Source organism: Gossypium hirsutum, chromosome D09 (genome assembly GCF_007990345.1).
Source record: "Gossypium hirsutum isolate 1008001.06 chromosome D09, Gossypium_hirsutum_v2.1, whole genome shotgun sequence".
Taxonomy (NCBI): Eukaryota; Viridiplantae; Streptophyta; class Magnoliopsida; order Malvales; family Malvaceae; genus Gossypium; species Gossypium hirsutum.
Window position 1 is genome coordinate 45898986 of NC_053445.1, and position 16154 is coordinate 45915139.

Sequence of the window (16154 nt, forward strand, 5' to 3'; positions counted from 1 at the left end):
TGAAGAATGTTCCACTATTTTCAATAACAAAACTTTACCTAAAAGTTACACGAGTAACATTTTTAACAGAATAAGGGAAAAAGTGTTCGGTAAAGATTACGGATTTGATGAAAGCATCCATTTCGGTTATTGATGTGCAATTTTCTCAGCATGTAACGTCCCTGTATGCGTCGTCCCTGTTTGTGGTAAGTACTTATGGCTGCCGCTGATATCATTGCAGTTCATTCAACCTGGACGTACATGCGTTTCATTTTCCATTTTGACCAACGGTTTCCTCATGGAATACAACATTATGGAAATTATCATATCCACTATCCTTTGCATCATTGTCCCAGGTAGCCCAATCATCATTGTTGTTAGAAGTGATAGTCACTTTTTCAGTATCTCCCTTCCTATTATTGTCTTTTGTACCACAGTTATCCCAATAACTTGAACTATAAGAACTATGATTCCCATTAGAAAAGGATTCTCCTCTACAAGTAGAATTACACCCTTTCTCTTGTTTAAACTCTTGATAATAACCATTATTCCGTTGCCAGTTATTGCTTTTTTGGGTAATTGCATCTTTAGTGAACCTCCCAACCTTTTGTGTTGCTAATGTCACTGCCCCTTTCATGACTCCCCATGTTTTATGGCCAAACTTACTTGTTTTTGTAGTAACAACATGGACAGTTTGGTGAACCTTTGTGTCATAGCTACCCTCCTTCGCCTGCATAAAGAAGACTTCATCATGCTCTACTGTATATAATTTCAAATCACGGAATCTTATAAATACAAGAAAAAATCCATCATGCTATAAACTATAACATCAACAACATGTATTTTCATAAGGTATTAATGCCAGGCAAACGAGTTTTACTTGAAAGTTATGAAAGACACTGCTCTAGGACATGAAGCTCTAATGATAGGATAACTAAATGTGGAATTTGATTGTTCATCATGAATTTTGTAGAAAATCATATATAAGGATGAACAATTTATGAAACAATATGAATTTAAATATGATTAGCTGAAAGTTGATGAGCACACAGAAATTATTAAAGGAAAGTTCAATCCACAATGTATATATCTCATACATCGCATTTATGCGTAAAATTATAGTTGAACAACAGAGAATCTCATCCTTTACTCAATGTAAGAAATCAACTTTAGACACCAAACACAACAGAGATCTAAATAATAAAAAATTTCCCAAAAATACCTTCGAGGACAACTCCTTTCCTATTTGGACGGCATTTGCAGTTGTTTGAGCTGCGGAAGTAGCCACCATAGATAACTTCCAAACCCCCTATATCAAACAAAAATTTCACCAATAACTAATAATTATCATCATAAAAAAAAAAGAATGAATGAAAATAATACAATATGTTAACCTGAGACATAACAGAGAGGACATCCCCATGAGACTTATTTTTCTTATGGCTAAGCTTATGATTCGATCCAAACCCAACAAATTTCCCTCCTTGTGAAGGTGGTAGCTTTCCGGACTTGGGTTCATTCCTCGCAAAACAATTATCATTATGTGCCACCGAAGCCTCCAATTGGGGTTGCATGTAAATATCCTCCGTCGACCTCGACCTAATCGGAACAACTCTTCTACTACAACGACTCATCTGTCCTCTTAAATCACTCATTGATTGGTTCCTCCTCAATTCGCTTGAAGATCTAAACGAATCATCACAGTCCCAACTAGCCCACCCTCCATCATCATTCCGGTAACTACTACCTTTGCCACAGTCATCGCTATCGCTCAATGACGACTTTTTGTGACTGCCATCCCCATTGAGAGTCTCTCTCACAAGGGGTGGATCTTGCCAGGGGCGGCCCTCGGCTAGTGCTTGGATCCGATCGCGATACACACCAGCGGCATTGGAATTGTATTTGGTAACAATATCGGTTTCTTTAGGAATCCCATGTTGAGCTAAAAAAGAATTGAGTCTCTCATTACCGCCCGACTCCATTTTCTTGATCTGGATCTCGGACCATGAATCCATGGTAACAGATCGAACGAAGGAGATGTGGACACCTAAGCCACGGTGCTTACCGGAGCATTCCAAGCACATGAAAACACCGTAGGAAACCGAAGCCCATGTGGGATTTCTTTGGCTACAATCGACGCACGTTTTGTTACCTGGCTGTGATTGGAGGAAGCTTAACCGTCTCATTGCCACCATTTTCTCTTTTCTTTTTTGTTCCGGATCGGAACAAAACTCAAATTCTGTGAGAAGAAAAAGATTAAAGAATTTGAGTGTAAAAAAGAAAAGAGAAATAATGGAAGACTAAATTTTGATTAGGGACCGTGAAGACATATTAAAGGAATGGGGTGCAAGCAATGGTGGAGATGACTGACTAATGAGTTATGTGTTGCAATACGCAATTTGGGGGGTGGGGGTATGAATGTTCTTATTTTAACAGTAACACATGTCGTTCCTTTGATCTTTGTTGCCCATTCCTCCTTGGGGCTTGGCGTGGCGGGTGCTGCAAGTCTATGTGGAAAGGTCTTTAAAATATTACGATAATTGATATTTTAATTTACTTAATTTAGCACTAATCTTTTTTCACTCCTCTCTACTATTATTTAAAACCCATTAATTGAGTTAGTGTCACGAGTCAATCGCACACCAACTCGATTAAAAAAAGTACTAAAATATGCATATAGTAAGATTTAAAGCATATATCGATTGTATTAGCGTAGTCTTAAATTTACCACTCAACCAAAGAGTTATTTTAATTTTTTTAAAATTTTAATTTTATTATGTACATTTTATTACCTTAATCAATTGTATATATTAATTAATAATGCTGTTAACTGAGTTGACATTACAAATTAACTCAACGCCAAATCAAGATTGATGACAACACCTTAATAAACAATTGTATTTGTTTATTATTCTTAATCTGATATTTTTATGTGTTTAACTTTCGTTTTACCTACAGTTTAATCTATTTTTTCATTTTATTATCGTAAATATTTCACGTGTTATTATTAATTAGGTTTAAACTATATGTTTTTGTTGATGAAGAATCAAACAAGGGAATGTGATGGTATGATGGTTCATCTGGCTTAAGGTCGGGTGGGGTAAGAGTGGCCGAAAGGTTTCAGGTGACAGAGAGAATCGGGATTGAGAGAGAGAGAGAAAGAGAATCCCCTGTATACGGGAGCTAAGGATTTATATATTCTAAATTAGGATCTCGAGGTGCCATGTTTCACTATCTTATTAATGATCGTAGGGCAAAATGATCAATTGTTCTATCATGGTTAACCTAAGCTAAACAACTAGGGTGGTGATGGCAGTTGGCATCATAAATGTTGGTTCCTCACTTGATTTAACATTAGAGAAGTTATTCCGAGAAGATCTCTCAAGAAGTTTTTCTAAAAGGGCCACCATGGAAGATAGTTCCTAAGAGTGATTTTGAAGAGTAGTAGGGAGCCTTCCTTCCTAATCATTCCCTCACATAAGTGAAATTCATTTATGAATAAGTTAAAGAGGCGTCCTAATTCCACTTTTGAGTCAACATGTGGACCAATTCTTTGAATGTATTATTTAAAAGAAGCCAACAACTAACATTTCTTTTTCAAGCAAACAAAATGCACATTAACTCTCTTAAATACTCATTTAAAATTTAAATAAAAATTAATATAATCACTTTTTAATTGTCACACCATGTTGTTAATATGTTGTCAATATGGTGCCATATCATTCTCTATGACATCATCAAATAAAAAAATAATTTGAATTTTAAAAAATAAAAATTATTTTAAAAAAAAGTCTGACATAAAAAAAAGTAATGACGCCAATCTATTTTGCTCCACCACTATTCTACCATTGGTCACATCAAATAGATTGGCAACTCCCTAAAATTTATTTTCTAGCCCACGAAATACACGAAAATACTAATATTAAAGGTTGGTATTTATACAGGTGGCGTCAAATAGATTAGCAGGACCCAAAAAATTAATTTTTAATTCTACCAATTAATGATAGGTTGACGTGACAAGTGGGTGACGTTAATCTCTTCGACTCCACCCATTTTCACTATTCATTCCAAATTATTTACGTACATAATAATAAAGTGGGTCATTTTTATAATTAATAAAAAAATTTTGATTATTTTTATAAAAAAGTCTCATTTAACCGTTAATCGAACCGATATATTTTCAAAAAAATTTAACAGAACCTAAATATTTCGGTGAATTCGATAGTTAATCAAATGAACCAAAATTTACATGTTTTTGTTTTTTTAAACAAGTATAAAACATATCAAATAAAAAAAAATAGATTGATAATGTACATTTAATTGAATTATTCGAATCATCCAAATTAATCGAATTAACATGTAATATATAATAGCCTAATACATATAATATATAATATTAATTATTAAGTTCGATTAATTTAGTTAATTCAATTAATTACTCGATTTCGAATTGATTTAACTGTTAACTGAAATTCTAAAAAAAACTATTAACCGACATCCGACCGAACTAGATTAGTTAACTGACCAATTAATCGAATTAGGTCGGTTCAGTCAGTTAATTCGGTTTTAACCAAAATTTGAACACCCCTTGGTTTGGTGCTTTCTTATGATGAAAAAATTACCTTTTTAATGTTTGGTATGTTAGAATTGTAAAATTCTAATATAGAACTTAATAAATCAAGATCTATCATGTTAGATCATTAATAATTAAGACTAAATGCAGAAACGTACCTAAATTTATTGATATCTTCAAAGCTTCAAATCTTGAGGTTTTGATGGAAGTTTTGTCCTGTGAATTTTTCTATAATATGTTATTTGGTATTCAAGTTTTAATTTTTTTTAATGTAGTAATTGTGTTTTTTTTTGTCTAATATGATACTTGTATTTGAAAGAAGTTATATATTATGGTACTTAAAGATAATTGTGCTAATTTTTTAGTGTTTAATTCGAATTTTAAGGTTGATTTGATGGAAGTCAATTGCTAATATTATTAGGTTTGAATTTTTCATAATTTTGTTAATAAAATAAATTTAGTTTTAATTGCTAATATTATCAGCTAATTATGAATTTTTGTCAAACAATTCTAAAACCTGAATCAAACACTAAAAAGTTAACATTTTTACCTATAAGTGTCAAAATTTATAATTTTGTCAAATATATATACCATATTGGACCAAAAAATAACACAAATGCCACATTAAAAAAGTGTTAAATTTAGATATCAAATATGTATTAGTATTTTTTTACTTTTCATTTTTATGGAAAAAATAGCTCTCACCACTTATCAAGAGAACCACTTTGCATTCAACTTAACAATGCGGTCATAAGATAAATGTATCCAATTACCTTTCGAATCAGGACTATGAGTGGCTTTATGTTGTCCAAAAGAATCATGCTTAAGCGCTCCAAAATATTGTTTTGCCTAGTTTATTGAAAATCTAATAATCTCAACGGAGTTCCAAGTAAATTAAAAAGATTAGACCAAAAAACCCCACATTGAATAACACAAATATAGAAATAGTATGGACTGAAAAAGAAAAAGAAATATGCACAAGTTAATGTTTAAAATAAAGAAATAAATTTATTCTATGATTAAGAAATGAAATTAAATACCACATGATTTTTTTTTTGTTTAGAAAAAGAGAGAAAGTTCTGGAACTTCATTAACCAAGGATGTAAAAGCCGTTTAATACAAAAATAAATGTCATCATCATCGAAACTACATCCGAGTATCCGACTAACTACCCTAGATTAGTATAAGATTTATTATCGAATAACATTCTCTCTCTCTTTTTTTTTTTGAACGAACATTCTTTTTTTTTTTCTATTACCATAGTTTAAGAAAATTACGATTTTTTTACTATATTTCCTTAATTAATTATTTAATTATTTATTAATTTAGGAAATGTAACATTTTGTCTGTTGCATTGTTTTTTGTTCTTTTATTTTCATAATCACAAAAAATTTACTAGATTATAATCAGCTAAACCAAACAACTTTTTAATACAAAATTAAGCATGGATAAATAAATTAAAAATTATAATTTTTTTAATAAAGGTATTCCAAACAAACTATAAGCTAAGAAAAGAAAAAAGTTGGAGGAAAAATGGTGTGAAATTTTGTTTCCTTTACAAGTTAGAGCTGAAACAACCCATCTTCCTAATTGATTAGAGTAAGTGAGAGAGAGGTAAAAAACTCATTATAGTGGCTCTAACCTCCAACCAAATATTAATAAAAAGACAAATGCATAACGACTCATGGATCCATAGGTTTATAAAAGATGATATGGATGGGTCGTTGAGAGTCATTACTTATTACTGCTCTACACCGACTGACATTGAATACCATAGAAGCGCCCCCAATCACTATAAATATTAATGCACCCCTTTCCCCTTATTTCTCAATCCCCCTCCTCTTTTGTTGTGAAGAAAAAAATGGTTGGGCTGTTTAGGTTGGTGAGTGGGTGTCCGGGACCAAGTGGCTTTGGTTCAGCCTCCACCGCCCAAGAGGTTACCGAAGGGATTGATGGAACCAACTTGACTGCTCTAGTTACCGGTCATCGCCTCTCTCTTCTTCATTTCTTTGCAATTTTCACATCATCTCCTCTCTAGCTTCCATGCTTTTACTTTTTTGTTTTTTTTTCCCTTCTTAATTACCACTTTTTCTCACACACATATAGACTGTCATTTTGCTAAAAGTGTGTTTGGAATAGATTAAAACTGGCATTTCCATCCATAACAAAGGTATTTCATTTCTTTATTATACTCAACCCAGAGATTCTCTTTTTTAGCAAAAAGGATTACTCACAAATCCAGGATTTGTGTCAAGATGATCACTTCATTTGTAATTCAATCTTATTCATAAACAAACAATTAAACTTTGAGCAGAAACACAAGGACTACGATTACGTAACTCTGTCCTAACCAAACAAACACCTTCGCCCTTGGGATTTAGTTATTATAATCTGGTTTCACATAATTTGTCAGCTTTACTGTTTATTGGTTTCTGTTTTTTAGTTCAAATCACTAACATTCTTACCAATTTTGTCCGTTGACTGAGGAGAAATATTTTAATGGTGATAATGATTTTGATAAATACATATATCATTAATATGAATATGAATAAATTTATTGAATTATACTGAATTAAAATATAAAAACAAGTTCTTAAATATAATGCAAACACAAATATCCATTATCCGTCGTGGTCATAATTCAACCCCGCCCGTATATATTTATGTGTTCCTCTGTACTATGATATTACAATTATTATTTTTTTGGATTAAGTTACATCCTGCCTCCTTATAGGCTGATAGGTATTCGAAATTAAATTATATATTTTTATAATTTAATAATTTATATTTTTATAAAATTTAAAGAATTAAATTAAAATTTTATTATTTTTTAAAGAAAATATAATTTTATTATTAATTTAAAATTGTATAAACTATAAACTTACGGAAGTAAAAAAAATTATATTTTAGAGGTCGCGGTATTTGCGACTGCTCCCCCAGTTCTCGACGTCGTTTTTACATATCATTCTGTTCTGTGCTGTTAGAAAATTGTTGCCCTACTTGAGTTCTTGTACACTCGCAGTCTTGGAATGTGACGAGTGAAGACTCGTTAAATCACTACACAAAGTGTAAATTATTGAAGTTTTTTTTTTTTTGAAATGAAGGAGGAGCAAGTGGAATTGGGTTGGAAACTTCTAGAGTATTGGCTCTTCGTGGAGTCCACGTCATCATCGGTGCAAGGAACATGAAAGCCGCGAATGAAGCAAAGAACAAAATTGTTAGAGAGAACCCAAGAGCCCGTATAGATGTTCTGGAGCTGGATCTTTGCTCTACTAATTCAATCAGATCATTTGCCGACAATTTCATTGCTCTTCATCTTCCTCTCAATATCTTAATGTAAACAAAGAAAACCCTCTGAAACCTCAATCTACTCTCTTTTATTTTATTTGAGGATTCATGACAGGATTTTTCAACCTTTCTCAGAAACAATGCTGGCATCATGTTTTGTCCCTTTCAGCTTTCTCAAGATGGATTAGAGGTGCAGTTTGCAACTAATCATATAGGTAAGAATTTAACCACATATGATGGCACATAGTTTATCATTTTAAATTATGTCTGGTTCACTAACAATCTACTTCAACAGCCCAGTATTAATGTTTTATTTTTCAGGACATTTCCTCTTAACAAGCCTTCTACTGGACACAATGAAGAACACAGTTAAAGCAACTGGGATCCAAGGAAGGGTTGTCAACTTATCATCAATAGCTCACAACTACTGTTATAAGAAAGGGATCCGATTTCATAAGATCAATGACAAACAAGGGTATGCAAACTGTAAATTTAAATTGTCAATCGAGTGCTGAATGGTGTTTTCGTGGTGGTAAAAAACTTTAGCCTATGGTTTAACCAGTACTTTAGAACTATTTGACATTTGAATTTTTCGTTATAATTAAAAAATTATTTATTTATGAGTTTTTAGATTTTTTTAATTTATAATAGTTGAATAAAAAATAATGATTGAATTAATTTGACTACTACTCTATTTCTTACAACATTAAATGTTTTAAAAAGATTTGATGTTAAAATAATTAATTATATTAATAATGAAAAGTTTATTAAATTAAAATGCATAGTTTGAAAAAAAAAACTGAAATTTGGTTTCCATTAATCAGCTAATGATTGAGATGTGAATTGGTTTCAGATACAGTGAGAAAAGAGCATATGGGCAGTCCAAATTAGCAAATATATTGCATGCCAATGAACTCTCTCGTCGGTTGCAGGTGAAACTTGAAAAAGGTTTATTATTTGTTTATTTCTCATTGAAGAATCATGGTATGAGTGACCATAAACTGAACATCCATGATTTCTTAAGGTTTTTTTTTTTAAAAAAGAAGAAGAAGAAGAAGAAGAAAGGTTGAGGTTGATGAATGATTATTTTGATATAAAGAATGACCAATAAATTTGGGCAGCCAAAGTTGTTGAACAATTTGACTATTTATGACACGTAGGAGGAGGGTGTGAACATCACAGTTAATTCGGTTCACCCGGGATTGATTATGACGCCTCTGTTTAGACACTCCGCTGCTGTAATGAGTATGTTGACGTTACTTCTTTTTCCCGATAATCATTAATTGACCTCTACAATAATATACATGCTTTTGTTTAAAATTTTTACTCTTTAAAAATATTGTTTTATTATAACCCAAACTAATAGTATAATGCAATGGAAAATATATAAATTATAATAAACAACTTTAAAATTTTATCCTTTCAAAAAGTTTTTTAAAAATATATGTAGAATCTAAATTTATGCTTCAATTAAAAATAAAAAATTAAAATTTTTCAAAATTAAATCTTCATTTAAATCCCAATTTCATTACTATCTTATTTTCGACTCCTATTTATATTTATTTTTCTTCAAAATAAGATTAGATTTTTTTTAAAATTTACAAATAAATCTCGAAACTTCAACATCAAATTTGAATATCGTTAAATTGTGTTGAATTTTAACATGTTGTTCCCCTTTTCATAAACTTCTCTTTCGTTGTTTGGACCAATCAAACAATACCTAAAACACCCTTAGAGTGCGTTTGGTTCGCTGTATTGGATTAGAGATGTATTGGATTAGAAGTGTATTGGATTAGAGGTGTATTGGATTAGAGGTGTAATAGCAAATCAACTGTTTGGTTGAATGTAATGGAATAGATGCGTAATAGTAATCTTGTGTTTGGTTGAATGGAATAGAGGTGTAATAGCATAGTGGAAAAAAACTAAAATGACTAGAATACCCTTAGCATAAATTTATTTTGGTAAATGATTATTGTTATTGTTATTTAAATTTTAATAAGATTATTATTATCAATAATAAATATTTTAATCATATTTAAACATAATTATTATTAAACATATTTTAATTAAAATATATAATTTAATAAAATTCTTAATAATTACTAGAAATTTGTTTTGGTAAATTATTATTGTTATTGTTATTTAAATTTTGATAAGATTATTAATATGAATAATAAATAATTTAATCATATTTAAACATAATTATTATTAAATATATTATACTTAAAATATATAATTTAATAAAATTCTTAATAATTAATATTCTTATATGAATTTACTCAAATCATAATATATTATATGATACTATAAAAGATAATTTGAAATAATTAATATTAAATATATTTTAATTAAAATATATGATTTAATAAAATTTAAAATAATTATAACTAATAAAATTTAATAAGTAAGAATTGAACTCTAAAAAATAAAAAAAAACATAACCATATCGAATTATCATCAAGAACTCGATTGAATTTACAACAATTCTGAATTAAACGGAAGTACTGCATCAATATCTCACTTTCAACTAAAAATATAAAGCAAGCATTCAATAGAAGAAATTCAAGCCGATACAATATCTCTTTCACCTTGCTCTCAACTCCAATTGGCCTTCCATGAAACCGATTCTTCACTTCAAACAAAATAGCTCACCAATCTAGCAGGAAAACGAATACTGTCCAAAGTTGCCATTGAAAATAACCTCCAACTTCATGTGTCCATTCCACAAGTTAAGGGAAAAAGCAATCTCTGTCAATTCTGGATTTATATGATGCATTGATAAATCAGGAAATAGAAGGCCATGAGGTAAGGTTGCTAAAAAATCATAATGAATCAAAAGTAATTTACCTCTCCAGGAAGGCTAAATTGCCAAGAGCACATGTTTCCTCTAAAGCACCAAAAACCAAAAGACATATTTGTTGACAAGTTGCAGTACTGCCTCAAGATCTTAGTTCAACTACAATATAAAGCAAGCATTCAGCAGAAGAAATCAAAAGCTTACTTGTTCCTCATTTTCAGCAGAAGGGAATCTCTACTTACTCTGCCTATGTCATGAGCACCAATGCCAGAAACTAAACAATGAAGCTGAATGATGTCCATCACTGATCCTATGAATTAAAACAATCAATGCAATCAGCTAAATTCAGAAAAACAATTCAGAAAAACAATTACATGACAATGAAACATGAAACATGAAATAGTATAAGAACAATTTTATTACCATAATCCAAGTTTTGGTTAGGTCCCATTGCAACGGTAACATAGACACAGAAACATGCTCAATCATAATGACAGATACAAACACAATAACATCAGTCGAGGAAGATTACCACCATTTGATTGATATGCATGAACCCCGCAATAGTACATTCAATGACATAGAGTTGCAACCAGTAGCTAAGGTTAAATCCAGACGCACCATTGGCAGTTTCTAATGAAACTCTGAGTCGGTTTTGTACACCTCTTCTTAGACTGCCTACGGCTCTTTCCCATTTGACTATCTCTAGATTTCAGAAGGATGACTTACAAAGATCATCTATGTGACTGTGTCTGTTATAAGAGAATGACACAATAGCACAGTAATTGTCTAATAATAACTGCAGGTATACGGAGAAGAGAACAACAAAGTGAAATATTAATAATATTTGGGCTTTGCATAACTGAATGCATGAGGAAATCATATGCGAAGTGCTTGAATTATATTCCTTATAAGCTCACGGTTTTCTTTGGATTCCCCTCTGGTTCATCCTCACCAAAGAAACGAGATTCATAGGTTCACAGATTCACAGATTCACAGATTCTAACATGTAGGTAGTAGCACGAATTGTAAACAAAGAAAAGGATTTCATGAAGTTTATTACAATTGATTCTCCTAATTTGTGGTTGTTAATTGCATAAATATTATATTTGCATGAGCTTGCATTGTATTTTCTTACATTCCAAACATATGAAAATGGTAAATAGTAAATATATTAAACTCTCCTAGGAGGAAGACAACTTCATCCATGGGGGACTGCAGGACACAGTTCTGGCATTTACTAATGGTTTGAGGCTGTGGCTAAGAACGAGCTCAAATGAATACAGACAGTGAGATAGGATCATCTCAAAAGATACTGGTTTTTATTTTCATTGCCACATTACGAGTTTGTATTCTTTGAGAGTTTCTAACAATTCTATGCAATACCAAGATGCAAAAGATCGATAGCCCAACAAAGGGGGCGGATGATCATTTATTTTTCGTTCTCAAAGCGGAACATTCATCATCAGTCTTAGATATTCATCCATCGAAACTCAACAACAAACAAATTATTACCATTTACCATAGGTGAAAAAAAATCTTTGCAACCCACACATCACAAGACTTCCACACAAAAGGTAAGAACACAAGGAAGTGTTGGGGAAGCTCATTAGCAAGTTTGTTATAAGTAACCTATGAACATTTAAACATGTCAATGCTCAAACTCGCTCACCACTACCTTCTGATTCCATGGCCTTTAAACTTTCTGCCATCATTTGATCTCTGTTCTGTCTTCGTCTTTCTACAGCAACCATATACAGGGCTACATAAGAACTAATTGTGAATTACCAGCAAGAACAAGGAAACAAGATGAAGTTTATAATTCAAGAGTGAAAATAATTCAACAAAAAAGTGAAAATAATCCAATTTATCTGTCCGCATCTATCCTTCCTACAATTCACCTTTTAACAATTATAGACCTAGTAAGAAACCTATAACAATCACAAAAGGCAACAACCAAACTTTACCTTCCCGGTAGGGAGCCCACTCATGCTTACGCAGATGATGTGGAGCATCAAGTGGAGGCAACATCCCAAATTTCAGCATAATAGATGGCCTAAAACAATAATTAGACCATTAAACAAATAAGAAATTAGGTTAAAAAAAACTCATTGATCCGAAAAATAGTAGCAGCATGAGCAATTTGACTCGCCAACTGAAAGAAAAAGGAGAAATTAAATTAAAATTTGTAACATAGGGTAGAAAGAGTGAAGAGAAACAGAGGGATTTTCCATTACTCGAGTGGCGAGCTCGAGAGACTGAGCGTTGTCGACGATAGAACCAGCGATGGCTACGGTGACAGTGGGGATATCGTCGGCTTTTTTGGTTTCACTGGTTGAGAAGAAGAAGGTCGACTGGTTGAGAAGGCAATCGAAAGAGTGGCAGAGCGAAAAAGAAAAGAAAGGAAACGGAGGGAACAAATCGGCAGCAAAGAGGCATAATGGACTGGGAGGAAATCGGCAGAAAACAAAAGCAAAGAAATAAGGAAGGAAATCGAATGAAGGAACAGAAGAGAAATAAGGGGATGGGGGGAGGGCAAATCAGGGAGGTGATGCTCAATCGGTAGCTAATCTGGGCAAAGAGGGGGGAATAGAAATCAGTGGTTTTCACCGATTAAGAAGGTAATGGATTAGATGCGTATTACCAATACATCAAACCAAACGACGTGTTAGAGAGGTATTAGGTGGGGCCCACCGATTAGGGGTGTATTGGCTTAGCCAATACACCAAACCAAACAAGCTGTAATTCTTGCTTTGGCTGAAATTGGTACGGTGATTTTTTGGAAAGTTTTATGAATGATGTTTTTTGTTGGGCAAGGAATGAGTAAATAAGAGAGATATTAAATTTAATTTTAGTAAATATATTTTTTAAGTAAAAAAAAGGGAGTAAGTTTATTTTCTAATTGGTTCTTTTAATATCGATTAAATTTTGGTCTAAAAGCTATATAAAGGAATAATACTTTGTATCAAGTTGGACCAAGAAGAAATTGAAGTGTCAAAGTAGGGGAAAATTGTGAATTAGACCCATTCCATTACTTACATCAAATTCTAGATTTTCTGTCAACAAAATTTAAACCCACACAAGTTATATATTGTAAATGGTTTAAATATGTAAGAGCATTTCTATTAATTTAGTTTTTAATCTTTAAAAATGTATAAAAAATAAAATAAAATTGGAACTTCCTATATTTTTAAATGTACTTTCTAAAATTTATGTTTTTTTTTTAGAATTTTTTTATACAAAATCTATAAACTTGTAATTTTATGTACTTTTAAATAATAATGATTAAATTGACAAAATTAAGTGAAGGGATCAAATATTTTAAAATGAAAAAAAATACATGTATAATAAATAATTTAAAATTTAAAAAGATTACAATAACCTTACTACATTTGAACTTGTTTTTAATAGGTTAAATCTTGTTTTTCGTCCCTTTACTACATCTAAGTTGATGATATAGTTATTGAACTTATAATTTTACCTTAACCCTAAATCACTAATCATTAACATGCATGAAAATGGTCATTAGTGATTTAAAGAAAAACTCAAAAAAATACGGATATCAAAATAGTTATTTATTAAAAGGCTATTCAAACTCATGATGCTAGACTCTTTTTTTTTTTTAATCAGAATTTTTGGTTTAAGTAAAAATTTATTCATAATTTTGTAATTAATGGTGCAATTTACCCTTTTATCTTTTTACCAACTCGACTTTATGTCGCCTGCAGAACTTCTGAAATTCTTCAGTTTCTTTCTCTGGAAGAACGTTCCTCAGGTAACGACAACCCTATGTTATTTCAGAGTATTCACTTTGCCTACATTGAAACCCATGAAACAGTTTGTTTGGGTAATGTTTTTCAACTTCGAAATGGGAATCTTCAACTGATTTGTCCTCTTTGGTAATTGTGTATCGATAACCATCAGGGGGCAGCTACGACGTGCTACGTCGCGCTCCACCCGCGACTCAATGGGGTGACCGGAAAATACTTTGCGGACTGCAATGAGATGAGACCGAGTTCATATGCTAGAAATGAGTCCTTGGCAAGGGAGCTTTGGGAATTCAGTAACAAATTGATTAGCTCAGTTTCAGTACCTTAACTCAGATCATCACCTCTCTTTCCAAATGAAAAAAAAAATTGCATTTATGTATTTTCACATTAAATGGGGTTTCCTCCATGGCATGGCATGAATGAAGGGATGATTTTCAGCATGGGAAATCTTGAAGCATAATAATAAGCTTAAAGTGCCTTTTACTTTCTCGTTTTCGTGTTAAAGGCATCATACTATCACAGCAGTTGGTTTCCTAATATGTGTGCATTTTCAGTGTTTTAAAGGAATAAAATCCTTTCTATATTATTCATATTAGTTTGTTTTGTACGGATTAATTGTATGTATCATTTTAATTATATTATAATCATATTATTCGATATACATATTCTCACTAAGATGACCTTGTAAAAAGGTGTTGTTAACATCAACTTGATGGAGGGATCAACAACGACTTACTGCAAGATTATGAACAAGATGGATGATGATTGGTTTGGTTATTGATCGGACTAAAGGTATCATGATAATCAACTCTTGGACGTTGATGAAACTCCTTTGCAATTAACCGTGCCTTGTACCCGTCAATGAAACCATAAGAATTATGTTTAATTCGAAAATTCCACTTACAATTCACTACATTTTAATTAGAATCAGATGACACAAGCTCCCAAGTTCCATTCCGAACAAGAGCATCATATTCTTCCGACATCGCATCACACCATTTTGGTTCTTTCAAAGCTTGAGTTATTGTTGTGGGTTCAAGGTCATGCGATTTGGATAATTGAGTATAAAATTTTAGTTTCTGAATAGGTTTATGAATGTTGGCTTTTGCTCTGGTTTGCATTGGATGGTTTGGTCCTCGTGTATTTTGGGTAGGTTGAGGGACAGGTGGTGAGGGGTTTGTAGTGGAGATCAGTGAGATGGATTGGATTTGAGAGTCATTTATGGGGTGGTGGGAAGTGGTTGCTTGGTTTATCAAGGGTAGAGATTGTGCCGGAGCTTCAAATTGGGGCAGTTGGGTGTTGACTTCAGATGATGATATGCATGATGGTAGAATGTTTACATGTATTAGTGATGGAAAAGGAGACATGTTAAAATACTAGTTAAAGTGGAGATTTGTGGAGTGCGTCTTGCATTTTTTGGTTAAACCAGAGCCAAAACAAAGGTGACATCGCGACGAGGATTCAAGTGACATTGCAACGACGCAAAACTAATCAAAATGCAAAGCAGAGGTGCGACGAGGAGTCTCTTGACGTCGCAACGATTTACCCAATTAAAGCAACTGCGTAATTAGACTCTCCACAATGTTATTTTTCCCAGTTAAACTCTGATTATACCAGAGATATTTTAGTATGATTAGAACTCTAATATTAGCTTATAAAAAGGGTCGTAGTAACCATATAATATACATCTTTTAACAAAAAGATCAAGAGAAGATCAAAAGAGAGCTTTGAGAGAACTTTTAGAGAA

The 16154-nt window shown here is 32.0% G+C and overlaps 2 protein-coding genes and 1 long non-coding RNA gene across 3 annotated transcripts; 1 reads left to right on the forward strand and 2 right to left on the reverse strand.

Moving 5' to 3' along the window:
• On the reverse strand, nucleotides 1-2370 carry LOC107891038 (probable ADP-ribosylation factor GTPase-activating protein AGD6). Its single transcript, XM_016815680.2, has 3 exons — nucleotides 1374-2370; nucleotides 1202-1288; nucleotides 1-709 (listed from the first exon to the last, which is right to left on the reverse strand). The coding sequence occupies exons 1-3, from the start codon at nucleotides 2172-2174 to the stop codon at nucleotides 248-250; spliced, it is 1350 nt and encodes a 449-aa protein (XP_016671169.2). The 5' UTR covers nucleotides 2175-2370; the 3' UTR covers nucleotides 1-247.
• Nucleotides 2371-6374: 4004 nt separating this feature from the next.
• Nucleotides 6375-15063, forward strand: LOC107891036 (short-chain dehydrogenase TIC 32 B, chloroplastic). The gene is made up of 8 exons (XM_016815675.2): nucleotides 6375-6534; nucleotides 7657-7888; nucleotides 7976-8055; nucleotides 8162-8315; nucleotides 8694-8772; nucleotides 9001-9085; nucleotides 14366-14412; nucleotides 14562-15063. The coding sequence occupies exons 1-8, from the start codon at nucleotides 6414-6416 to the stop codon at nucleotides 14733-14735; spliced, it is 972 nt and encodes a 323-aa protein (XP_016671164.1). The 5' UTR covers nucleotides 6375-6413; the 3' UTR covers nucleotides 14736-15063.
• On the reverse strand, nucleotides 10217-13718 carry LOC121220947 (uncharacterized). The gene is made up of 3 exons (XR_005918221.1): nucleotides 12875-13718; nucleotides 10880-12693; nucleotides 10217-10796 (listed from the first exon to the last, which is right to left on the reverse strand). It is a non-coding gene; the product is annotated as an uncharacterized lncRNA (long non-coding RNA).
• Nucleotides 15064-16154: the final 1091 nt, after the last annotated feature.

Excerpts from the sequence above, each read along its gene's own strand:
- LOC107891038 (XM_016815680.2), bottom strand. The coding sequence starts at position 2,174 with ATGGTGGCAATGAGACGGTTAAGCTTCCTCCAATCACAGCCAGGTAAC. Across the intron at positions 1,289-1,373 it reads TCCTCTCTGTTATGTCTCAG|GGGGTTTGGAAGTTATCTAT; the intron begins GTTAACATATTG and ends TGTTTGATATAG. Across the intron at positions 710-1,201 it reads GAAAGGAGTTGTCCTCGAAG|GCGAAGGAGGGTAGCTATGA; the intron begins GTATTTTTGGGA and ends TTCTTTATGCAG.
- LOC107891036 (XM_016815675.2), top strand. The coding sequence starts at position 6,414 with ATGGTTGGGCTGTTTAGGTTGGTGAGTGGGTGTCCGGGACCAAGTGGC. Across the intron at positions 7,889-7,975 it reads CTTCCTCTCAATATCTTAAT|AAACAATGCTGGCATCATGT; the intron begins GTAAACAAAGAA and ends AACCTTTCTCAG. Across the intron at positions 8,056-8,161 it reads GTTTGCAACTAATCATATAG|GACATTTCCTCTTAACAAGC; the intron begins GTAAGAATTTAA and ends TTTATTTTTCAG.